The 25,665-nt window shown below is 54.3% G+C and overlaps 1 protein-coding gene across 3 annotated transcripts in view; it reads left to right on the top strand.

Moving 5' to 3' along the window:
- Positions 1-25,665, top strand: part of PAX7 (paired box 7) — a 103,413-nt gene that overhangs the window by 62,017 nt on the left and 15,731 nt on the right. For all 3 annotated transcript variants that reach the window (XM_082451702.1, XM_082451701.1, XM_082451703.1), the window contains exons 6-7: positions 68-233; positions 1,695-1,897. In XM_082451702.1, the coding sequence (XP_082307828.1) occupies positions 68-233; positions 1,695-1,897 (369 nt within the window). The remainder of the gene's footprint in view (positions 1-67; positions 234-1,694; positions 1,898-25,665) is intronic.

Genomic DNA, 25,665 nt, shown 5'->3' with positions numbered 1-25,665 from the left:
GCCGTGCCTCAGCTCCCTGCCAGGAGCCAAGCTGAGGGCTCTCCATGCTCCGCTCTCCATCCTCCAGGTCTGGTTCAGTAACCGCCGTGCCCGCTGGCGTAAACAGGCAGGAGCCAACCAGCTGGCAGCATTCAACCACCTTCTGCCAGGCGGCTTCCCGCCCACCGGCATGCCCACGCTGCCCCCCTACCAGCTGCCAGACTCCACCTACCCCACCACCACCATCTCCCAAGGTGAGTGCTCGGCCCCATCCTGGCATCTCAGCCACACCTTTTCATTCCCCTCCACCCCCACCCACTCCTCCCTTTCTTAACAAAGAAGGAATAAAAGGGTGTTTGTTTTTTTTGTTTTTTTTTTTTTAATTTTACTTATTTTATTTATAGCTGTGTTGGGTCTTCGTTTCTGTGCGAGGGCTCTCTCTAGTTGCAGCAAGTGGGGGCCACTCTTCATCGCGGTGCGCGGGCCTCTCACTGTCGCGGCCTCTCTTGTTGTGGAGCACAGGCTCCAGACGCGCAGACTCAGTAATTGTGGCTCACGGGCCCAGTTGCTCCGCGGCATGTGGGATCTTCCCAGACCAGGGCTCGAACCCGTGTCCCCTGCATTGGCAGGCAGATTCTCAACCACTGCGCCACCAGGGAAGCCCCTGGTTTCTTTTTAATGGCTGTTTGTCTGCTTTCATGTGGACAGACTATTAAGACAAAAGAGATGGGGTCCTGCCCTTGAACTACTTGGCTCTGCATCCAGGTGAAGATAAACAAGGTCGCCTCCATGCACACGTTTAGAACAGAGCTTCTCAAACTGTAAAGTCACATGCATCTCCTGGGTCTTATTAAAATGCAGAAGAGATGATGGTAGGCAGAGGAGAGTAACTCCCCTCCCTCCCTGGCTCCTGGCCCCCAGTCTGCCCTCCCCTTCCCACCCTCTGCCCCCAGCACACATTAAGAATCCTGCTACTTGACTTCTGCCTCATGGAGCCCCGTGGCCTCATCTTAAAGGACTGGCAGACTAGAGTTCTAGAAGCTGAGGAGAGGCCTCCCTGTGATTTTTGATGAGAAATTGAACTGTTGCCAATGGTGATGGTCCCATCTGCTGGAAGGCTACATGGAGGGGCCGTGACAGAGAGGAAGAGCAGCCCAGCAGCTAGGAACAGACCGGCAGTTCAGACTCTGACTCCCCACTCACTAGCCTTGTCACCTTGCACAAGGACCCTGAGCCCACTGAGCCTTAGTTTCTTCATCTGTAAAATGGGAATCACTCTTGCTTCATACCCTCAGACACTATTTGTAAAAGTACCTGGTGAGTGGTCGGTGCTCACAAAGTGCTCTGGGGACAGGCCTGGGCAGATTGACACAGTCCTCAACGAGATCTGACTTTCAGTCCAGATAATGTTTATTGAGCACCTACTATGTGCCAACCACTGAGAACAAGGCCAGCACGTAGTAGGTGCCTAGAGGTTGTCTGGAATGTTGATTGGCGGTCAGTCAAGACTTGCCAGTCCGTAGTGTCCTGCCCAGAAGCCAGTCGTCCCATCCCAAGTAGCAAGAGAAGGTGGTCCCCTCCCCCCTCCATCTGATGGACGGAGGCTGGGAGAAGGAGGAGGCTCAGGTCTTGCCTTCCAAACAGGAAGTACTTGCCCTCCCTCGCCCTCTGGGGTGAGGCCACTTGCTCAGGCCCTCTCCTGGGTCTCTCCACAGATGGAGGCAGCACCGTGCACCGGCCCCAGCCCCTCCCGCCGTCCACCATGCACCAGGGGGGCCTGGCTGCGGCCGCCGCAGCCGCGGACACCAGCTCTGCTTACGGAGCTCGCCACAGCTTCTCCAGCTACTCCGAGAGCTTCATGAACCCGGCAGCGCCCTCCAACCACATGAACCCTGTCAGCAATGGCCTGTCTCCTCAGGTAGGTGTCCCCGCCCCCCGCCCAGGGTCCCATCACCAGATGATCGCCAGCCCAGCCAGCGAGGGCTCTGGGGGACACAGGCTGACTCTCCCTTGGGGAAGAATGGCTGTTGGACACCTTGAGAGAGTTTAAGTGGGAGGCGGGGATGCTCCTTCCACCTTCACTTGTCACTATTCTGTGACCCCTTCACCCTGGGTTTATCTTCTTCAAGCCACAGACCTGGGTGACCCAGCGGGCAGATGCAGAGAAAAGGTTTCCATCACAGGTTTCCATACTTCTCACCACCCAGAGCTTATTAAACCGGCCCATCACCCCCCTCATGGCTGTTCAGTCCATAAAAGTCAGGCATTTTCAGCACGTTGATGGAAGCCTTGCACCATTTCCTATGGGATGCTCACTGGTTGGGCTTTGTTCTAGAATCGGGAGTCTTTCCTGGATTCCATCCTGGGCTCCATTTCCCACCTTGGTCACTAGGAGTGACCAATGAGTGAAAGGAAGGACCATGTACTACTGGTGGAGAGAACTGCGGCAATGGGTGGGGAGGGGAGGGATGGTTCTAGCCTGGGAACTCTACTCTCATTGGGTCTTGGAACTCTGTTTACTCACCTGTGATTGGTTGCTGGTTAAGTCACTCATTGCCTGATGGTGCTATTAGAAGTGGTGGGACCATCTTTAGATGAAGCCAGAAAGACAAGGCTGAGGCTGATGTGGTTATTGGTGGGTTTGGGGAATAGGACTCAGTGATGCTCCAAATCCTAGTAAATTGGAAGAACTGCTGAGTTCATTTTTGTCGCTATAACAGGCTCTCACATATCCGTGGGGGAAAGAATTGAATCCAAGTCTCATTTTACCTTGCCTCCCATTTTCTGAGACACCTCTGTCATGTCTGTGGTGAGAACACATGGGATGCAAACTTATCTGAACAGCTGTAACGTGGTAGAAAAGGTGAGGCTTGGAGGGGGTTTAAATCCCAGCTCCACCGCTCAGGGCGTTAGGCTAGTAAGCATCTTTGAGCCTTAGTTTATCCCCCATTAAACAAAAGAGTAATTAAACAGAGAGCTGCTAACCTCCTAAGAGGGGTGTTTTCTGCATTCAATGTGCTAACAGGTCAAAGCACTTAGCACAGAGCCTGGCACAGAATAGGGGCCAAATAAACATTAGCTCTCCCCCCACTGCCCCCCCCACCCCCGCCATTGCCAGGACAATATAGTTAGTATGAGAAATGTGTTACCTAAAGAAAAGGACCAAAGAGAAGGTCAGCTACATCCCCCGAGGCCACTTCCACCCAGCTACCTGTTTTTGTAAGTAAAGTTTTATTGGAACACAACCATGTCCGTTCATTTACGTATTTATTTATGGCTGCCTTTGTGCTACAACAGCAGAGTTGAGTAGTTTCAAAAGAGATCACATGGCCTGTAAAGCCTAAAACATTTACTATCTGGCCTTTATAGAAAAAAATGGCTACCGTTGGTCTAAAATATTCCCCCAAATGTTAATTTTCTGCATGTTTGGGGGTCATTCCTATTTGCCTCAACTAATGTGTGTTGTTGAGGACTAATTGTATTTCAGTTCCATCATTTACTTATGGGTAAGACCCCTTTCCCTCTCTACACCCCAGTTTTCTCATCCGTGAAATGGGATGACGTTAGCCCCTACCTCATAGGGTTGCTGAGGATTGAATGAGATGACCGAGGTAAAGCACTTAGGCCAGGTCCAGTGCAGAGTTAAATGCCCAGTGAATGGAAGCCGCTGAAGGCAGAGCTCCCAGTGGGAAAGCACCAAGTCCTCGTGGGCCCCGCATTGTGAGGGTGATGCAGCCTGTAGACCAGAATGTTTTTCCGGTAGAACCTAATTGGCCTCTTTGGGGTTCAAGGCCACCACCTCCATCTCATTAGTGCCGAGGACTAACCTTCCAGAGCCAGGTTTAGACATGACAGGATCCAGAGCTGGCTGGGTAAGGATGGCTGCAGAGACCCACAGTGCCCACACTCGAGAATGTGGTCCAGGCCTGGCCTTATGGTACAAAACAAACTGGAGGAAATCTGAAGAGGGGTGTTGAGATCAAGTGGGCCCTCCAGCTCACTTTACAGATAGAGGGCCAGGACACGTTGGCTGGGCCGGGCCTGAGAGTCCAGGGCACCTGGCTCCCTGACCACTGCTCTTCCGTGTCCACCCATCTCCATGCGGGCTGAGGTTTATCCCCAGAGCAGCACTTCTGTCACAAGACAGAGGAGAAGCCAGCAAATCAAGGGGCCCCTGGCTTCTGGAGCATGGTTCAGCAATGGTATTAAAGAGACGATGTTCCACGCACTGTCTGAGCCCAGAATTGAACCTCAGGGAGGGAAGGAGAAGAAGGAAGAGAGCCTGCCCCACTACCGTGAGCAGCCAGACCAAACCCGACCTTTTCCCCACTTGAGTTGGACCCTCAGCCCTCCTCTGAGAGACCCTCAAGGCTTCCGCCCCATTCCTCAGGGCAGAGAGGCTGTGCGGGGCGTGACGGATTGCGTGAACTTCGGAGACCCATCGGGAGGTTCCCACCAAAGGTGTGAAGACAGATGGAGGGTCTAACGGGGGCCGAGGGGACCAGGAGGTGAACAGCTGCTGGAGGGCAGGGAGAGGGCGGCGTGCAGGGCGGACATGAGGGCAGGGTCAGGCTGTGTGTGCTTCTGTGTGTGTGAACCTCCGGGTTAGGCTACAAACACTTCCTGAAGGAAGGGGGCAGCGAGGGGGTGTTTAGGGTCTTATACAGAAGTCCCTGGCATTTCTGAGCTCTGATTCTCTGTACTCCCTCCCCCATCTGACAGGCCAGTTACACATGGTCAGCAGTCTCTGTGGTCTTGGGGGTCGTGCGGGGTTCTCCACCAAGAGAGGTTCATTACCATGTCTGTCTTCCCAGCAGGAGGGGTTTCTCCGTAGCTCACCTGGGCAACAGGGGGAGGATGGGCCCCACTTGGGCTGCGGGGCCAGCATACCCCTCCCTCCTCCAGGATCGCAGGTCCACGGTCGCCCAGGTAGCCTCGGCCCTTGTTCTTACAGAAGCCCAGGGGGATGCAGTCGGGGACCCAGCTGGGACTCTGCTGAGCGTCTGCTTGTCACACCGGCCGGCTTGCCGCTGCCTGGAGAGGACCTGCCTCCTCCCCGCGGGTTGACCCGGGTCCTGGCCTCAGACCCAGCCTGGGAAGTGGGTGCTTCCAAGCCTCAGAGCCTCCCCGGAGAGGCTGCCCAGCAGAATCTCACAGAAAAGCCATTTACTCATCTCAGCTCTGGGCCTGTCCTCTGGCTCTAATATAACACATAGTTATGGAGTGCCGGCTACGGGCCAGGCACTGTTCTTGGCACTTGGGATAAATCAGTGAACGTAGGGATGAAGGTCCCTGCTCTAGTGGAGCTGGCAGTGTAACAGGACAGACAGACAGTAAACATAATGAAACAGCAAGGCATGCAACATGTTTAATAACAACGTGGATGAGGACAGCTAAGCTTTCTGAGCCCCTGTGATGTTCTGACCCTGTTCTCAGTGTTTCCTATATACTAATCTACTTGAGCGTCAAAGCCTGGGTTCAACCTTCGTTTCCAGAGCCTGAGATTTTACCCACTCACACTGCCCTCCTGCCTCTCAGAAACGCCCACACATGCTCTCTTTTTGAGAGACTGGCTGGCGGCGAGGAGAAATCATCTCGGGAAGCCAGTCCCCCCAGCTCAGTGGAAGGGAAAGCTCTTTCAGCCCATGTCATGGATGAGAACATTGAGGCCTACCTCAGGTTAGGGGCCAACAGGCAGAGCTGAGTCATATGAGAGGCTTAGATGACCTTGAGGCTTGGTTCCCTCGGGGCCCAGGCCCTCACCCACCCCTAGAACCCAGCCTGGTAGGATTAGGGACTCAGCACGTGGATCGCTTTGGCTTTGCTTGGAAACAACTCTTAGAAACCAGCTCAGGACAGCTTAGGACAAAAGGACCCTTTTGTGACATCACTTCGAGTGATCCGATTCCTGCAGGTAGATCAGTTCATACCAGCCCACATGTAGGAATCACAAGCAGGGCACAATTTTAAGGGCGGTGGGCAGAGATAGAAAGGGGACACTCAGGTCCTTAGAGATTCCCCGGTCTGATGGGGGAGACACAGCCCCCAACCTGAGGAGCTCTCAGTATGAGATGAGGGACATGACTCTGTCCTCAGGAACCCATAGTCTGATGGAAGAGAGACCCCTTTTCCTGAGACGCCCCAGTCTGATGGTGGAAGCACAGCCCTGTCTTGGAGAGTTCCCAATGTGATGGGGGAGACAGGCCACGGAGGCCATTCATAGCTGCAGCACTGACCAGTCAAAGCCCCCAAGCAAAGCATCAGGAGCAAGGTTCTGCTGTTTCCAGGGTCATTTGAGCTGAAGGCCACAGGCAGGCTGCCCTGTGCTGGGGTCTTCTCCGGGGCCTGTGCAGATGTGTTCCCAGGGGCAGCCCGAAGCCAGAGCTGCCTTCTCCCCCAGGCTTTCTTAGATGCAGACTATCAGAGTTGGCAGTGGAAACTGAGGCCCAGAGAGGGGGAGAAAATTGCCCAGATCACACTGTCAGGTTAGCAGCTGAGCTGGGACCCACACCCAGGACTCCAGATGCTTCACCCACAGCTCCTGCCGCTGCTTCATGGGAAGGGGGCGTTTCTCTCCTGCCACCACCCCTCCTCTTGCTTCTTCATGATGTCCCTTGCCCATCGTCCCCTTTGTTCCTCTCTGGAGCTTAACGTGGAGGAACCTGTAAAGGGATTTACATATTTACAATTTCCCCCATGTGGAATTAATGAAAGATATTCTCTAAGTGTGAAGCTAATCACACGGCCGTGATCACAGTACACCAAGCCTCGTCCTTTCCCTCCTGTAATAGTTACAGTGACGGCTTACGTAGAATGAACGCTTACCGTGGGCCAGCCATGCATGGGCTGAATGTTATACCAGCTTTCACTCAGCCAGTCTTGGCGGTGACCTTGTGACCTTGGTTTACAGATGAGGAAATGGATTTGTCCAGGGTAATCCATCCATCCGCCCATCTAGCAAATATTAATTAAGCCCCTACCACATGCCAGGCCCCGTGGTAGGTTCTGGAAAGTGGCAAAGCTAGGATTCAAATGGTCTGGCTCCAGAGTCCACTATGCTGTTCTCTTGTATCTGCCCCGTAAGATTGGTCCTGTGGTCCATGTGGGGAAACTGAGGTCTGAGGCCACAGTGGCAGTTAATGGCATGGTCAGGTTCATGGTCTACACCTTTAAAAGTCAAGCTTCCCCTTCCTCCCTAGACCAGTAGGAATAAAGCTCAAGGCTTTTCAGTTCTTTATGAATGGGGTCTCCAGAATGCCTCTCCATGGTAGAGTCCCACCACTGCCCTCCTGGCATCCTTTGAGGCCTCCAGGGGAGCCAATCCAGCAAGGAAAGACACTCCATCAGCTGACCACCTATGGGATGCCACATCCCCTGTCAGCACTTTGCTTCTGTGAAGTTACTCTGGCCCCACAGAACTTGGGAAGAGAGGCTCAGAGAGGTTAAGTAACTTGCTGAAGGCCACAGAGCAGGTGAGTGGTGGCGATGCAATTCTAAGGCAGACGTGCCTGACCCACGCACTTCACCTTCACATCACCCTCAGCGGGATAAGATCGAGAAACCCCTCGCACTGGGGAACTGAGCCAGGGCCCTTCACACAGCGGCCACTGGAAACTCCCTTTGCCTTTTTCTCCCCTCACTTCCTCTGTGTGTTTTTTCTCCCTTTATTGGCGACACTGCGTTTATAATAAGCATTTATAATGAGTCTTGCTGGACCAGGGACAGGGAAGGAGGAGGGCGTAAGAGATTTGTCGGCAGGAAGACGGGGAGGGGGATCGTGGGGTGTTAAATAGCCCAGAATTTTTTAAAAACTGATGCAAATCACTGGTAGGAGAGAAAATTATGTGCAATTACGTCCTGATATTGGAAGGTTTTGCCTAGCCCAGGCAACAAGATCTCATTAACAAGCAGAAAATAAGATTGAAATGGTGTGTAAAAGAGCTGAAAAATGAATTTGAATGCTGCGTTTGTCCACAATTACCCCCTCCTTCACACATATTTTATTGCAATTTTTTTATTATTCTTAATCTCTCCATTCCTCAAAGCAGATTGGGGACATCCTGGCATTACTGGGGCGTCGGGAGGAGGTGTGGAGGATTTCCTGCTCCCCTGAAAGGAGACCCTTCTCTCGCACATTTTCCAAGGTTGGGTTTTGGAAGGATCAGAATTCATTTCTCCGGCTTAGCGGGTTGTAGGAACATGAGGCTTTAACCCCAGCCGAGTGAGCGCGCCTCTGGGCCCCGCGCAGCCCTTCCTTTTCCTCCCTTCCCAGCGGCCCCTTTGCCTCCAGCTTCCTTCCCTTCGCCTTCTCAGGGTCTCTTCCAGGCTCGTCCTTTCCCGGGAAGTCTCTCCTGGGAAGCCTGGGGCAAGAGAAACTGCCTGGCCTCTGGCATCAAGCAGCCCTGAGTTGGAGTTCTGGTTCTGCCACTGTCTAAGTTACTGTGTGGCCCTGGGGCAGCTTGCCTAACCTCTCTGGGCTTCCTTTTCCTCATCTGTAAAAGGGAGTGATAATCCCTACCTCTCAGGGGGTGCTGTGAGGACTAAGGGAGATTTGAGTACAGTGCCTGGCACATAGTAGGTGCTTAATAAATTCTCCACCCACCTCCCCCATCTGTGCCCTGGCCTCCCAACTCTGTTTTGCTGCCACCTCATTTCTTCTATCTCTTTCCCCCTTTCCTTCCCACCTGGAAAATGCCTGAGTTGGTTTCCAGTCTTGGGAAGAGAGGTTGACAGGGTGCAGGTAGCACCCCTCTCTGCGGAAAGCACAGGAAAGGCCATCTTCCTCCCTCCGCCCTCAGGTCCCGGGGAAAGATGAGCTGGGATGGAAGGAGTGACCAGTTCCAGTTGGAAGGACAGGCTCTGACGCTGGTTTTTCCCAGGATTAGGGGAAAGCTAACTGAATCACCTCACCCACCTACCCATTGCTCATGGTGACCAGTGCTGATGGTGTGGGGTCAGGGGTCAGCCTGTGGAAAGGACCAAAAACCTGTGGCCAGATTTTCTTGGACTTGAAGCCAAATGCCCTTTTGCAGTATCTGCCCTCCCTGACTGGCTTTCACTGCACCAGTAACAGCCCAGCTCCCAGACCTCCCCAACATCAACCAGCCACATCTGCCAGCCTGAGTCACAGCCCTGATCAGGGTACCAACTGGAGGTCGTGAGGAGCGTCCACTCACCTCATCAGGCCTCCGCACACCCCCAGTGCCCCTTCCCCATAACTCCCAGCCAGGCCCACCCCAGGACGAGGATGAGCTACAGGCTCAGACAATCAGCCATGGGGTCCCAGGCATCCTCAGTCCCTCCAGCCCCTGGGCGGACAGACCTGCCAAGACCCTGCTCTCATATCCAGCTCTGCCTTTGTCCATGGTTAACCTACCTCAGTGGGAAAAGCTGAGTTATTTCCCCGCTGGCGGCTGGCCAAACAAAGCCACCTGCTCACATCAATCAGAGGCCCAGCTCCAGCCCACAGGGAGAGGCCTGGGCAGAGCCTCGTCTCCTGTGAAAACAGATTCGTGTTTATGTCTCTGCCTTTCTCACCCCCTTTTTCCTGGGTGGAGGGGACTGAGGGGGTGGTGGACAGAAAGATGAGACCGGGATCAGGAACTTTCCAGAATACTGGTGATGGAGGCGGGTCATGCCTATGGGCAGGCCCTGCTAGGAATTGGGGGGCCTGGCTTATTGCCTGGCTTCTGGGTGACTTTGGGGTCTTTTTTTTCTTTTAAAGATTTTTTTGATGTGGAACATGTTTAAAGTCTTTATTGAATTTATTTCAGTATTGCTTCTGCTTTTTATGTTTTGGTTTTCTGGCCCCAAGCCATGTGGGGTCTTAGCTCCCCAACCAGGGATCGAACCTGCACCCCCTGCATTGGAAGGAGAAGTCTTAACTACTGGACCGCCAGAGAAGTCCCCAACTTTGGGGTCTTTTTACCATTGAGGGCAACCCTGGCTTTTTCTCCTTAGAGGACCGAGTGGGATTCTGGGAAGATGGCATTTTGAGCCCATCTCCCTGAGTCTGGACAAGGGCTGTGGATTGAGGGCTGCCCTCAAGGGATGCTCTGGGCCTCTTTTTTGTCCACTACTGATACATCTATAGCAATCAAGACCCTATACCTTGAGAAGATGTGGGCAGGAGCTGACCTCTGCCTCTCCCCATGGGCAGAGTAAGGCCTGGCATAAACAAGTGGGAAAGAGGAGACCTAGATGTTTCCACGCACCATTTGATGTCAGGGACCAAGGTCTTCAGTAGGACCACAGGCGAAGCAGTGGTACTCTGTGCATGGTGATTCATTCTAATGACACACAGAACTCAGTGTCTGGCCCGTAGTAGGCCTCCAGCAAGTGTTGGTGAACCCCCAGGAGTATTGCAGGCTTGACTACACACAGCTGTGGTCCGTACCCAAGAGATTTTTGAGGCAGCTGATCAGTTAGTTTGAATGTTAGTATGTTCAATTGCCTTCAAATTCATTTGTCTAGCTCCTGTTATTAACACAATGTATAGGGAGGCGCAAAAAAAGAAATAACACATGGCTGTCTCTGCTCTTACCAAGTATGTTTTAGGGGAGACAGTACTACGCCCGCTCACCACCAAAGAGCAATGAGAGAATCAGTTATTGACAGTTTAGAGGGCTTTCTGGTCAGACAGGATAGGAAGAGCAGAGGAGTTTGGGAAAGGGAGGGCATGTCAAAGAAGGCTTCCTGGAGGAGGAGTCTCAAAGGGCAAGGTAGCATTTGCTCAGGGGAAAATAAGGGAAGGGGTAAGAGGTTGGTGCAGACTGGACAGCAGCAAATACTATGGCAAATGCTAAAACAGTGTCTAATTCAGATACATCATGGGCTGAGTGAAATGATCATACAGACCAGGTTTTGGATCCCAGGTCTTCTATACTTACTTGCTATGTGACCACAGGCAAGTTACATGAGCTCTCTGAGCCTCAGTTTCTTCATCTGGAAGATGGGGCCAATATTGGTCACCTTGTAGGATTTTGAGAAATAAATGAGACTATTCATGTGAAATACCTAAAACTATGCCTGGCATAGAGGAAGAGCTTAATAAGTGACAGTTTTTCCCTCTTTGCTTCTCCCTGCCCTAATTAGAAACTGGGGGCAAGGGGAGGGAGGACAGACGAATTGGGAGTTTGGGATTAGCAGATACAAACTATTATATATAGGATGCATAAACAACACGGTCCTACTGTAGAGCACAGGGAACTACATTATATCCTGTAATAAACCATAATGGAAAAGGGAAAAATTGAATCAGCCATTCTTTTCTGGGACTGGAGGTCCGGCTCAGCCCAGGCCAGGCCTGGTCACTGGCTGGAAAGTCAGGCGATCTGAGTTCCCTCCAGACTTTGCTTCTAACGCACTGTGTGACCTTGGTAGATGCCTCTCCACTCTGGGCCTCAGTTTCCCTAGCGGTGCAATGAAAGTGAGAGACCAACTTCTAGAAAGGAAGTCCGTGATCAGTGGTGATGGTGTGGGGTCAGGGGTCAGCCTGTGGAAAGGCTCAGAGTCCGTGATTCCCATGGGTTCTTTGTATGAGCACATGAGTCACAGCCTCTAGGTCTCCGGGTGGGGGCCAGCCTTCCTCTCCACCCTGCGCCTCCTCTCCACCCTCCTGGGGCCCCAGCCTGGGCCTGGTGAGCTTCCCAACAGGCTAGGGGTTTAGCCAACCAGACCTGCCTGGCTTGGTGGGAAAGAATGCAAATAGCGGATTTGTCCTTCTTTCTGATTAGCACGGGGCTGGGGGCTCTGAACGAGACAGTCCCGGCAGATAGAGGGGAAGAAAATGAGAGAGATTAGCATTTAATACAGCAGGCAGACTCAGAACTGCTCAGGTCCGTCCCTGGGGTCCCCAGCAGGAGGGAGGCCTCTGGGATGGCAGGGCAGCCAGACCTGGGAGGCCAGGCATGTACCCAGATAGGAGAGGCGGGGTGACTTTGAGGGTCCCCAGAGGGCCATACTGTCCCCTGCCTCCAGGCCTTTGCACCTGCTGTTCCCTCTGCCTGGGTCTCCTCCACCATCCTGTCATCATCTCAGACTCACTCTTACTTACTTTTAAAGACTTGGTCCCTTCCAGGAAGCCTTCCTGCACCCCCTTATGCTGGGTTAGTTGTGCTTTCCCTGTGCATTTATCACATTTTATCAGTATATTAAAAGTACCTGTATTGCTAGACAAATATTAAGTAATAATAATAATGGTTCAATTTATTTGAGCCCTTATACCACAGGCCAGGTGCTGTGCTAAACCCGTTGTATGGATTATTCCATTTAATCTTCATAACATCTCCTTTGGAAGGGGAGGGCCTGGAATTATTTCTGTCTTGCAAATGAGGTGGTGGACAGTGGCACCGTGCAGTTTAAACAATTTGTCCAAGGTCAGGAACTAGCAAGTGTCAGGGCCTGGACTTGAACTCAGACTGCCTGGCCCCAGTGACCACACTCTTAGCCAGTACATGTCACAAAAATGGTCTGTTTCCCACTCGCTGGTGAGATCTTTGAGGGCCCCAAATTCTTTGATCTCAGCTATTCCCAGTGCCCTAAGAGGCAGGAGAGGAGAGGCGTCACGATACCAGCTCTGGAATCCCTGGGCCTGTGCCCAATCCCCAGGACCGTCACTTTCTAGCTGGGTGCTTCCAAACAGGTTCTTCTCTGCCTCAGTTTCCCCCTCTGTAAAGTGGGGCTAATAAATAGTTCCCATCTCATAGAACCAGCCTGAGGAATAAGCGTGCTGATAGATGCAGAGCAGGTTGGCATCTGGCACAATGCCGGGTAGCTGTTTGCAGATGGGGGCTCCCAAGGCCACACAGTGAGCTGGTGCAGGGCCAGGCCCCCAACTAATTCTTCTCAGCACCTTTGAGTTCCCCTGCTCCTTCCTGCCTCCCTGTCTACCCTCCTGCCCTGCCCCAGCCTCAGCCCCAGGGCTCCCCCCTCTCTCCAGACCCTCCCACCAGTCCCTTCTCTCTGCTGGCCCTCGCCCCAGCTGGGAACATTTCTCCAACACCTTCAAGGGTTTGGGACAGGTATTCCGAGCTGCCCCTGGGAGTTCTGCTGTGGGGTTGGGGCTGATGGGGAGGAAACAGGCAGAGGAGGCCCCTCTCCTGGGGCTCCTGGGAGTAGCCAAGACCTGGGCTAGTGTCCCCCACGCATCGCGAGCGACCTTTGCAAGGTCAGGCCTGAGTGCCACCCCAGCTCCTGTGGGGTAATTCGGCCAGCCACCACCACTCTGTGCTTCCCTTTCCTTCTCAGTGACGAGGGCCAGCACTTTCTTTGGAGGGAGGACCGCCTCCACCCCAAGCCCTGCGCAGGCAGGCTGCCCTGCCCCCTCCTCCTCCAGCCAGTCTCCTCTCCGTGTGCCCTCCCTCAGCCCAGAACGCGCTCTTGGGCCCAGCTGATGGGAAATTAACCGCTGCTTTCTTTTCTGCACTGATTTTCTTCTGCTTCCTTGTTCTCTGCTTTTCCCGTTTCCTCCCCCCAATCCCCAGCTCTCCTGCTCCTTTTCCCCTTTTAGCCCCATCTGCATCCGACCCTCTTTTGCTCCATCCTTCCTCCTCTCAAATCCAGTCCCCCTCCCCCACTCTCTTCCCCCTAATCTCTCTCTTTCTTCTCCCGAAAACACCTCTTCTTTCTCCCTCTCCAGCCCCTCCCTGCCCCTCACCCTCTGCCCCCTCCCGCCAGCCCCTCCCGTTCTGTCTTCCCTCTTCTCCCCTTCTCTCCTCTCCAGCCCGCTGATGGTGGGCTCCAGGCAGGGACTGGGCGAGGTTCCGGGCCCGGCCGACCCGGGTCGGGGCGGGGGCGTCGAGGTGGGGGGATCGGGCCGGATCCGCGCGGCCCCCCCTCCCCGCGCTCCGCCGCCTCCACCGCCGCCGCCGCGCGCCTTTGATCCATGGCCCGAGGCCGCCTGACAGTGGAAAATGCGGGGAGACAAAACCACTCAGTCAAAGTGATTCCCAACAACTGTCTCCCCGAGATAAGGACGCGCTCGGGCTCGGCGGCCTGCTTAATTCCTGCGGCCCGGGCCTGAGATCGGGGAGCAGCAGCGAGCCTGGCCGCCGCCCGGAACGCCGGGCCCGGCGCGGGGCGTGCGGTTGCGGGTTCTGCCTCCGCCGGCCCAGCCGACGCGCGCACGGTGGTGGCCGGTGGCCGGTGGCCGAGGGCCGGGGGAGCGAGTGCGCTCCGCAGACAGGCACTTCCTTGCTTGGTAGCGCCCCCAGTGAGGGCTTCCTCCCTCATTGCCATCCTCCATTCAGTCGCTCCTCTTAGCCAATGGTGCACTTGCTGGGATGTTCTCACCCTCCCTTCTCATCACTCAGCCAAGCCCTCTTCACTTCCTCTGAGAAGCTGCCCGTTCTCCAGTCTGTGTGGCCGCACTCCTTCCCAGGGTAGCAGTTTTGCCTCTGAATTCTAACTTTCTGGTTACTGCTCTCTCCCCCTAAAGCAAGAACCAGGCTTTTCTGGGGGCGCGTGGCCCCAGCACAGAGGCTGGCTCATAGTAGGGGTCTGATAAACAGCGGTGGGCCCGCATTGGACACAGCATCCATCGTATGCCCAGCGCCACGGTCCCTGCCTTCAAAGACCTTCCAGTTAGTTTGGCAAAAGAAAGCAAGGAAACCAGGAGCCAGAAGCCTCCAGAGAAGAGGGGATGCCCCAGACAAGAGGGTGTGGGGAGGTAGGGAAGTATCTGTGGCCCCTGCACCCACCTGACAAGAGAAATATGTTTCTTGGGGATGCCAGGCTAGACTGGACTGGACTGACCACCTGGAGGTCCACCTTTGCTTTCCCACCACCTTCCTTGGCAAGCTGGGGTCTACCTTGGAGGTTCAGGAGGTGACAAGAGGTCAGATTATGTAAAGGGAGAGCAAAAGGGAACCTTCACAATCCCAGCCTAAAGCCCCAGGGCGCTGTCTGTTTGGGACAGAGAGAGCCAGCATGATCTGGGTGATGGCAGGGGCCAGAGGTCATGGGGAGACAGAATCCCCATCTCTGGGGGTGCAGGCAGGATCTGGTTTTGTCAAGACTGTTGGAGAGTGGGTTCTTAGAAGGGTAGGGGATTCAATTAGAGTCAGTGGTTCCCAAAGCTGTGCATCAGAATGATCTGGAATGCCTGTTAAAAATCGAAATTCCCAGGCTCCACCCTGATAGGTCAATACAGTAGCTCTGCTGTGGGAGCAGGGGAATCTATATTTTAAAGAAGGCACCATCCGAGGCAGCTGGTGTGAGGTCTGGCACATCCAGGGCACCGGATTAGCGAGCCTTCACCTTGTCAACATCGCATCAGCACCTTGACCCTCAACCCCCTTTCTTTAGGAAGCGACTCAGGGGCAGGGCTGTTTGAATTGAACTGAGACCCCTCTCCAGCAATCTCCAGGCTGGAAGGCTCCCTTGAAGTGGTTAACCCACTGCCTCCTTTTATAGTAGAGACACCTGCGGTAGCCCTCCACACTTCTCACTGCCTAGAAAGACTCAGGGATTAGCAGGGCTTTCCCGAGGGCATGGTGGGTGTGGCAATGGCCGGATCCTTCCAGAGGGTCAGTGGACAGCATTTACAGTCATCTCTGCCTCTGCTCCAAGTGGCACGGGCAATCCCTGCTTTGACACAAAGCCCTGGGAAACCTTTCCAAGGATCGTGCACCAGGCAAGGAGAGGGAGACCCATCCCTGCCTGGCTTCTGTCCCTCCATCCTGCTCGTTTGTTGGGGGACAGCAGAGAGCGTGGAGGCGCAGCATGCGGGCGACCCTCTTGCCAGACCGGGGTGTGACCTGTGGCATCGGAGGATTAAGGTCCCACGAGAGCCCTGGCAAGTATCTTGCACAAAGGGGACGGTCCAGGCTGAAACTGAGACGTGATGCCTGGGGGCAGATGTTCCTGAGCCTCCCCCAGGGGCTGCCTTCCCTTCCCTATCACAGATAATGCCCCCCACCACCCCTAACTGCCAAGGCATCCTTCCCTGAGCCCCCTGGATGCTGACTCCCACCCCAGCCAACTCCAGTCTCCTCTCTAGGCCTCTGGAGGAAGCGGCTGTCCCAGCTGGGGTCCCACCCTGCTTTGGCCCCCAAAGAAATGGGGTTACTTCTCTAGCACCTTTACTGTTCATAATAATTACAACAAATCCCCGATTTGTTCAGAACCAAAGGAGTCAACGATGTGCTTTTGCCCCCATTGGCTATTTGGTCCTCACTGAGCTCTGAGGGCCTGGAATTGACAGAGGGGCAAAGCTCAAGGTCAGCAGCAAGGGACAATGTTGGAATCCAAAACCCAGGTCTGCCCAATGCCAGAGATTAAATTCTGTCCTCTGTGCCGGGCTACCAGAACAGAACCCTTGCCTCTCCAGGTCTGGTCTGCACTTGAACAAGCTCCCAGGGGATTCCCATGTTCAGGAAAGCTTGAGAAGCACTGGCTGAAATGACCTCGTTATGCCCTCCCAGCTCTCAGATGCCCCATAAGCTCCTTGAGTGACTCAGAATGGACCACCCTGGGCAGCAGAGGAAGGGGAAAGGAAGGGGCCTTGGAGGGAAGCCGCCGAAATCCCTCAGAGGAAGAAGCAGGGGAGCAGAGGAGGTCGGCTGAGGGTTCCTCCAGCCTGCAGTCCAGTGCTGGGCTGACAGCCAGCTGGACCAGGGTGCTGGCCTGGCCTCCCGGCCTAGTGGCCTCAATTCTGGCACACTAGGCTCCAGGGCTGATTTGGGAGGTGCCCCCTGTTGGAGGTATGTAGGAGTGGAGGGCAGAGGGGCATGAAAGTGGACAGACAGACCCACAGACCCATAGAGAGAATCAGGGTGTGCGATGCTGGTGGAGAGAAGGGAGGTCAGTCCAGACAGATATGCAGAATGGTCAGGGAAAGGGAGGGATGGAGGAGGGGCGGAGGCAGAGGGCGAGAGAGGCAGGACGAGAGAAGAGACAGAGAGAAACAGAGAGACACCCAGAGACCAAGAGACAGAAATGGGAAGAAAGACAGAGAGAAAGAAAAGGAGACAGAGCAACCCAGAGAGAGTGTGCAGACAGGGGCTGGGACAGGAAGCAAAAGGCAGAAACAGGGAGAGGCCGGGGTGGCGGCAGCGATGGAGAGTCAGAGACACAGTTGGAGGGAGATGAACGCACAGAAATGGGACGGGGCTGGGGAGCTGAGCCGGGAGGGAGGACCCCAAAGCTGGAGGAGGGGAGGTGCAGAGGGCTTGAGGGAGACACATACCCAGCTCTGCAGTCAGACTCCAGTTTGAATGCCAGCCCCACCACCTCCTAGCTGTGCGGCCTTGGGGAGGGAAGGAACTTTACCCTGGGATCCTGCCAAGGATCAGTGGGACATGGGAACCTGCCAGAGCACAGCTACTCTCCATGCTCCTTCTCTCCCCTGCGGTCCCGGTGTCCATGGCAGGGACCTTTTCTCAAGCCCAGGCCTGAACCCCAGATGCCCTGCTCCCAGCCCTGGCCTCCTGGTATGGCAGTGGTTGGTCTCCAAGCCCCCAGAGCCCAGGGTGAAAAGTCTTGGCCTTCTGATGAGTGTTTCCCTTTAGTTCCAGATGCCACCCTGACAGGGGCTCCCCTGTGATTAATGTCCCCGCCCCCACGGCCTGGGACCTGCCCCTCTTCCCCAAGCCAGAGCTGGTGGGTGTGTGGGCAGCATAGGGACCGAACCTTCCAGAATCCCCTCCTGGTTTTCCTTCTTCCTTGACCCTTCCTCAAAGCCACCCTCAGAGGAGCCAGTTAAACCCAGGTGAGCTGAGTTTTCGTCCAAGTCCCCGTTTTCTCATCTGTGTGATATTCATAATCCTGCAGCCATGGTTAGGAGGCTGTGTCAGCAAAGGGCCCTGAACCCCTCGGGGCAAAGCAGAGAGACCTCTGGGAGCCTGCTGGGAGGACCCTACAGCCCTGATAACAGAAGCACTAAAGGTGGACATAGGGCATAGAGGAACAACTTTGGCTCTGACAGTGACCCCTGGAGGTGAATTAGACAGTCATCAAACCATGTAGGGGGCATACAGGCTTCAGCCATTTGAAGGCTCTTATACATAGTGGCAGGGGAGGGGACCGTGGATCGTTGGGGGTACTGCCAGGTGGTTTTGGGGACTTCTGTCAGAGTTGGGGACCACGGTTGGAGATGCAGGTTGAGTTCAGATTGGTCGTGGTCGAATGGGAGAGCTTTAGATAATAACTCTCCAGTTGGGATGGGTGGAGAGTTATCACAGCTGTGTGATCTTGAGCAAATGACTTGACCTCTCTGGGCCTCAGTGTCCTCATCTATAAAATGTGGATGACAGCAGTACCTGTTTCACAGGGTTGTTGTGAGGAGAGAAAATAGGTTAACACGGGAAATGCTTAGGACCCTGCTTGGCATGGAGTAAGCACTGAAGCCTGTTAGCTGGGATTACAGATGGTTGGTTACCTTTGGAAGTGCAGTCAGCACAGGGTCATGGAGCTGGATTGTATTGGGAGTTGGGAAACTGGCTGCATTGGGGTGCATGCGGTAGAGGATGGGGTGGGCACTCCATTCTGGTTCCTACCCCACCTTGCCCAACCCCCTTCTCAAATAACCCAGGGCATCGCCTTCCCAGCCCGCAGCACCAGCAGAAAGCTGCTGTCTCCTCCCGCATCTCTCCCAGCCTGGGGCCTGCAAAGAGACAGCATCTCTCCGTGACCGTCCCCAGACTCTTGTTGTTTGGTACATCGGAGCCGTGGGCACGTTTCTGCTAATTTTGTGGCTGCCTTTATCAAATGGGGATTCACAGGCGCTTTATCCTCGATAAGTGGATTAGTCGGTGAGCTAAACAAGATGGTGTGGGATGCAGGGGCTGCTCCGGAGAAGATATTTGTTTCGTAAAGAATGGAGCCCGCGTTGCCTTCCCTGTGCAGGCGAGGCAGGCAGGGCGGTGAAGTAGCTGGAGGGCCGGCCCTCTGAGCTCCTTCTCCCCGGGCAGGGGAACCCTAACTCTTGGGAACTCCCTACAGGGCAAGCAGGAAGTGGGAGGGAGGCTGGGTCCCCGGAGAACAGGGTCCCTCTGGGGAGGAGGGAGTGGAACCCCGAGTTCAATCCAGCTACCTGTCATCCCTGGGCTCATTTGGAGAGTGTCAACTCCCTGGGCGGCAGCTTCCTCCCTATCTCCTACCTTCTGATGCCTTTGTCTTCCCTCCTCCCCTTCCTCCTAGCCTTTTGCTTCCCTTTTGTTTCTTTTCTTTCCTCCCTCAAATACCTCCGAAGGCTTTTTGCTAAGTATTGTGAACCCAGACGTGGATGAGACGTGGTCCTTGCTTTTACAGACAAAAGAACAAAACCAAACCCAGAAGCCTCCGAACATGGCAGCAAGAGGCAACTCTGCTTGCACACTGGGCTTCTCAAAGTTCTCTCCAAAGTCCAAAGTGTGTTCCCCCAAGGCCCTGGGGGTGGGTTCTAACAGATTTTTATGTATTAGCTTTAAAATGCAGGCTCATTTTGCATGCGTTGCCACTGTGGAGCTATACTTGTTGACCATCACAATAAAATTAATTAGCATCAGGGCAAGTCGACACTCCAAGAAGTTGTGCCATATTCTCTTGTGACTTGGCATGGTACGTGACGCCATGCAACATCATGGATGTTGAGACTGAGGGAGAGGGAAAGATGACTGGACGTGTGGAGTTTGGGTGACCAAGAGGCTGATGTAATCGTAGACAGATACAGGGAGTACAGGAGGAGGATTGGATCGGGGTAGATGTATGGAGGTCAAGGCCAGGGGGCTGCCCAGGAGAGAGCTCAGGGCAGAGATATGGATTTCAGAGGCCTCTCTCTATAGAGACCCGGAGACGGAATAATATGCTCAGGGGAAGAGGAGAGAAAGCGGCTGGGAGGATGCTTGGTCCAGCTGTTCCTCTAGGCTGGATGAGAACACGGGGGGACCCGCATGTTTTCTTTTCCCCCTCCATTTCTACTATGGGTGGCTGGGATCTTGAGGTGCCTGCTCTGTGCTGCAGCAAGAATCTGGTTGAGGGTGAGGGGGGGAGCAGAGACTCTAAGAAGGAAAGAAAAGGATGGAGCAGAGCATCCCGGGTCCCCAGCTGGTCCTTAGCAGCGTCTGTCCTCGCCAAGCTGCCTCCAGCTGAGTGTGATTTTGCTATTTATTTACATGTAATTATTGCTATGAGGTGCAGATATTAACGCTGTCAAGAGCAATTTGCTCTGACATTTTTCACTCACTGAGTGCCCCCGCCACTCTCGATGGAGTCCAGGGCTCTCCCAGCCCGGGCCGCTGCTCTGCTCGCTCGGTGGCCGGGCCAGAACCACCCAGCCGGCAAGGAGTGGCGTCAGTGAGCTCACCCGGCTCCTCCACAAACTCATTAAACTTCGAAATTGAATTTGGTCTGGGAAAGGGCTGGCTGGGCCCTGCTCCACCCGGCCGAGGCTGGCTCAAGGCCTCCCTGCCCTGCCTTCCTCCAAGAAAACTGGGCAGGGGCTGGCGGCTGAGGCTGGCAGAGGGCAGCTGGTGAAGCCGGTGGAGGGTCATTGTCAGAGAGGTGGGAGAGGACGCAGCCACCAAGGCGGCCACGGCATAAGGGTCAGGCATGGCGGCTGGAACCCTCTCGACCCCGTTACCTGCTCACCCTACAAGAAAACCAGGCAGCTCTAACTTCGGGGGACGTTATTGCAATTGACTGCTATACCCACCTAACAAAGACTTCCCTGTGGGGCCCGGCAAGCACCTTAGGCAGCCTGCAGGGGGTGGTACCATGCGTGTAGGAAAGGTGCCGAGCTGGCCCTGCAGTGGGTCCCGGAGATAGATGCTGGAAGGAGAATCGACTTTGGAGTTACACCTTCCGAGTTCAAGCCCCAGTCCACCACTTCCTGATTGTACAGACTTGGGTGAGGTTTTTTAGCTCCCCTGAGCCTCAGTTTCCTGATCTGTAACATGGAACAGCCAATACTCATATTTCATTGAACCTAAGATGATTTGATGGTGGCCCTTTCTTGATCTTCTCAGAAGACCTCAACAAAACCTTTGCACACAGCTGGTGTCACTGCTACCACAGCCGTAGCAAGGTGCTATGGATGGTGAAATGCATTCCAATTCTAGAAAGATAAAAATCCACATTGTTCTGACAGCTGTGGTAAGGAGTGAATGGCAGCGCTGCCCGCCCATAGTAGGTGCTTGGCACGTAGTAGGTGCTTAATTATGGAAGGCTATGATCAGGTTTCCTTGTGAGCCTCTTGATAACCAGGGGCTGTTTTATACAAGAGGACACTGAGGTTTGTTCCTTTTTTCACTCGTTCTTTCCACTTAAGGGACTTTGCTCCTTGGAGAGGACCAAGCAGGGCCTGAGCCGTCATGGCCGTGAGTCCCTAACGCGTTGTGATACGTGCCAGCTTGTCTGCCCAGGTACTAACGAGGCCTCCCTGCCACCACTCACTCCCTGCCATGGCCAATCTGCGTCCTCGTCTCTGGTAATTACCGAGGGGGAGCACTCCCACCACGCCAGGGGGCCCGAGAGCCCAGGCCACCGTGTCCCCCTCCTCCTCTCCCAACCTGGGCCCGGCCAAAGTCAAGGAGGCCCCCCTCCCTCCCCCTCTCAGCCCCCCCGGCTCCCCCTCCTCCCTTCAGCTCAGCCAATTAGGCCCCTGACACCTGGAGCCACTGACAAACTGTTTCTGTCACTTGCTCTCTGTCTTTCATTAGGGCCGCAGAGGAGGGGGAGCTGGAGGGGAGGGGGAGGAGATGGGATCTTTCATGCTTAGTAAGGCCAGATACATTAATTACAAAACGGCCATTTGCCGCGTGAAAGTGTGCTAATTAAATTTATGCAATCATTATCTTTAAATAGTCATATCTTTCCCGGCGATCGGCCCCTTCCTTCTCCAACCCCACCGCCGCTCTGAGAGCGGAGTTGCGCTAATCCCCATCCGCCATTATCAGGCCATCAGAAATGGTCTCTGAATCCCACCGCACCCCATCAGCTCCAGCACCCTCCAGGGACCAGGAGCCCTTGGACCCATCCTGGCACAGACCCCTTCAGACTTGGGCCAACCCAGGATCCGCCTAGGGAGGGGAAGCCAAAGTCAGCCCCCGCCCCACCAGTGTTTCTAGATGCTTCTAGGTGTTTCCAGATATTTGGAGGTGGACATCTTGTAGACCAAACACTGGAAATTTGTGTGTGTGTGTGTGTGTGTGTGAGAGAGAGAGAGAGAGAGTCTTAGCTTCTTGGACAATGAGTGGGAAGTCATTCTGTGCATCCCCCCCCATTTTCGAAACAGCCTTTAGCTAAGCCGTCAAGGACCCCTGGGGTGAGGAGGGGGCTCTGAAACCCACTGAGTTGAGGGGAGAGGAGGGACCTTCCATTTATTTTCATCCACCCAACTCTGTGCCAGGCCCTGTGCTGGGGATAAAAGATAAGTAAATTCATTCATTCCTGGATTCACTCACTCAATAAATATTTGTTAGACATCTACTGTGTGATGGGCACAGGGAATAAATAGGACAGCAAATGTGCCTCTAGCAGCTCTTGGTCAAATCCAAGGTCAAGATCAGTCTGTGCCCAGGGCAGAAAGGGGGACCACGGCAGGGCTGAAAGTTTTCTCTCAGTGATGCCCTTTTTTGGCTTCGTCTCTCAGAGCGTCTCCCTTCACACACCAGGGGGTTCTTACCACAGTCTTGGCTGAATCCTTCCTCTGCAGAAATTATTCTCCCTGCTTTCCTCTCCAATCAAACAGAGCCTGACTCCTGAGTCTTTTTGGGTCTGGTCTGTGGAACTCCCACGTAGAGGGAGGAGAGAAGCTGGTGGACTCTGGCGGTGGGGACAGCCCTCTGGGCCAGAGATGACAGTCAGTGGCCAGCTGTTTCCCGAGTGCCCTCTGAGCTTCTGAGGTCCCCAAGCCCCAGTGTGTGCCCTTGGTGAGATCAACTAGAGGGGCAGACTGGACTTGTGCCCAGACATACGTGCTGTACCCATTAACAACACTCACACGTGAGAATCACAAACGATACTCACACACATGCACACACAATACTCTCACACGAACTCAGGAGCACACATACAGAACTCACACCTGCACACGTACTCTCATGTGTACATGTGTGCACGTACGTGACACTCACACTTGCACACACCATATTCACATACATGCACACACAGACTCACAAACACACATACAAAATTCAACTAAACATACACACAATACTTTCAAGTGCACCTGCATGCATACACACCCACACTAGTCTCACACATGCAATATCCCCCATATGCTCCCATATAACACACACACACACAACACACACATACACAGAGCTAAGAATGACCCAGAGCCACATATGGTAAGTGAAGACCACAGCCAGTGCAGGGCAAGAGTACTGGACTAAAAGTCAGGGGTCAAGGGTTCTTGCCCCAATGCTGCCACTCATCCCCTAGGTGATTCTGGGTGAGCCCCTCCTAAGCCTCAGTTTCCTCATCTGAGAAATGGGGTAACAGCGCTTCATAGAATGGCTCTGAGGCTTAAAGGGAGATGGCTTTGGAAACTGTAAGGTGCTGTGCTCATGCAAGAGAATGGCCTTCATGGAAGACTGGGTGGGGACAAGCGTGAGGGGATACAGGAGTCAGGGGCCTGGGGTTGGGGTCGGGCAGGGGAGGGATGCTTGCTTGGGCAACAGGTCTCCTGGTTGGCAGGGGGCTGCTGTGTGAGATGTGGCTGGTGGAAGGTGTGGCAGGCGAGGGCCACAAGCAGAAAGATGGAAGGCGAAGTGGGGGGCGGCGACAGGGAGACCTGCGGGATATCTTGTTTGGATGCTCAGAGTCAGCACCCGAAGCCCATTACCGCTGTCCACAGGAGGCAGGGAGAGGGGAGGGGGCCCAGATCCTCTTAGCGGAGAATTGAGCATGAGAGAGGGGGAGCAGCGGTGGTGGGCGTCTCTCTGGGTGGGTGATTTCTCGCTTGCACTAATCCCAGCATGGAGCTGGGGACAGGCGGCGGGACGGGCGGGTGTGCGTTTGTGTGATGTGTGTCTGCGGTGTGCGGTGTGTGTAGGTCTGCTTGCCCGTGTGCATCTGTGAAGTGTGTGGATGGCGTAGGGGCGGGCAGTTGTTCGCGTGTCTCATTCTTTGTGTGTCCATGTTGGCTTGTCTGTATAACGCTGTGCTTATCCCGGTATGAGTGGCTGTGTGTATTCTGTGTGCATGCCCGTGATTTCACCCACACGGGTGTGGAGGTGTAGTCATATTGTGTGTGTAGCAACAATAGTGATGATCTGAGAGCAGTGGTTCTCAAAGTTGGCAGCATACTAGAATCATTGGAGGAATGAGCTTTTAAAAATCTCGATTACCAGACCCTCAGACCAACTAATCAGCAGCTCTAAGGGGTGGGGTCCTGGCATCAACATTTTAAAAGACTCTCCAGGTGATTGCACTGGACAGTCAACATGGAGAAGCAGTCTCCCAGCAGACAAACCCCAGGGGAGCCGCCCTGTGCCTTCTCCCCAGCTCTTAGCCTGCCCTTACGGGGTTTATCTGGACACAGAGATGGACTTCAGACCCCAGACCCTGAGAGACCAGGGCAAGTCATGAGCTGGGCTTCCCCAGCTCATCCTCAGCCTGGGACAGTCTGTGGTCCAAAGAGACATATTTCATGTAATGCAGACGGAAATTGTGTTCCATTCTTGGCAAGCTGTGCCCTTACCTTCTCTCCCTGACAATGGGAACAGGCTGCCCCCAATCATGCCCCTCTCAGCTCGTGTGGAAGTCAGGGGGATGAGTTAGTAAGTGGGTGGACCAGGCAGGGCTGCAATCAGACCTGAGGCTTGGAGATCAAAGCGCTTAGTGTGCCAAGCCAGCCGGTCATTTTGGGGCCAAACCGGAGCCTGCCGGCAGGAGGGGTGGCCATCGTGAGCCCCAGGACCGGCTACACTGCCGCTAGTTTTCGGGGACACTCTGCCCGAGTGCAAACCATTGCCCCTCTTTGAGCCTCGGTTTCCCCATCTCTGAAGATGTGCCAATCTCCGAGGTGCCTCCCAGCTTTCATGTGTGTATTTAGATGTGCTTACGTGCAGGTGTGTGCACAAAAGTGCATTGATGAGTTTAAGAAGGGTAGGTGGGCGTACGTGAAGTTTATCATGACAGTTTATTGGAGTTTTGATGGAAAGCCATGTGGTGATCTGGAGAAGAGGTGTTTTGAGTTGTCTCACCTTCTGGGGTGCAGGTGTGTGTCCCTGTGGAGGTGCAGCGTGGGCTGCTCTGTGCGGTGTGTGTGTTGTGCAGGTGTGTGAATTCTGGGCCCCGCTAGTTCTCAGCTGGAGACGTCATAGATTCGCCACTCTCTACAAATGAGCACATTCAGGGACCCTTGGGGATCAAGGCAAGCCATGACCTGGGCCTCCCCAGACCATCCCCCAGAGGGGTATGACCTGTCCACATGACACACGCCTTGCTCCCTTTCCAGAGTGCAGGCAGAGTGATGTGCCATTCAGAAAGCACCCACTGTGTGCCTGGCCCCATGGGGGAGAAGAGATAGAAAAGACAGGGTCCCTGACAGGGAGGAGGTCCCTGACAGGGAGGAGGTCCCTGGGCCTGCCTTGTCTCAAGCTATGTCCCCTCTAATCCAGGTGGAAGGTTGGGAGAGAGGAAGAGGAGGGGGAGAGCTTACATTTACCAAGAACAAATAACATGCCCGGCACTGCGTAAGCATCCTATGTGCATTTACTCATTTAATCCTTCCAATAACCCTATAGGTAGCTACAATTA

The sequence above is a fragment of the Balaenoptera physalus genome, assembly GCF_965194825.1.
Source record: "Balaenoptera physalus genome assembly, chromosome: 1".
NCBI classification, from domain to species: Eukaryota; Metazoa; Chordata; class Mammalia; order Artiodactyla; family Balaenopteridae; genus Balaenoptera; species Balaenoptera physalus.
Note: the sequence above shows the minus strand (reverse complement) of the source record. Positions and strands in the feature narration are given on the sequence as shown.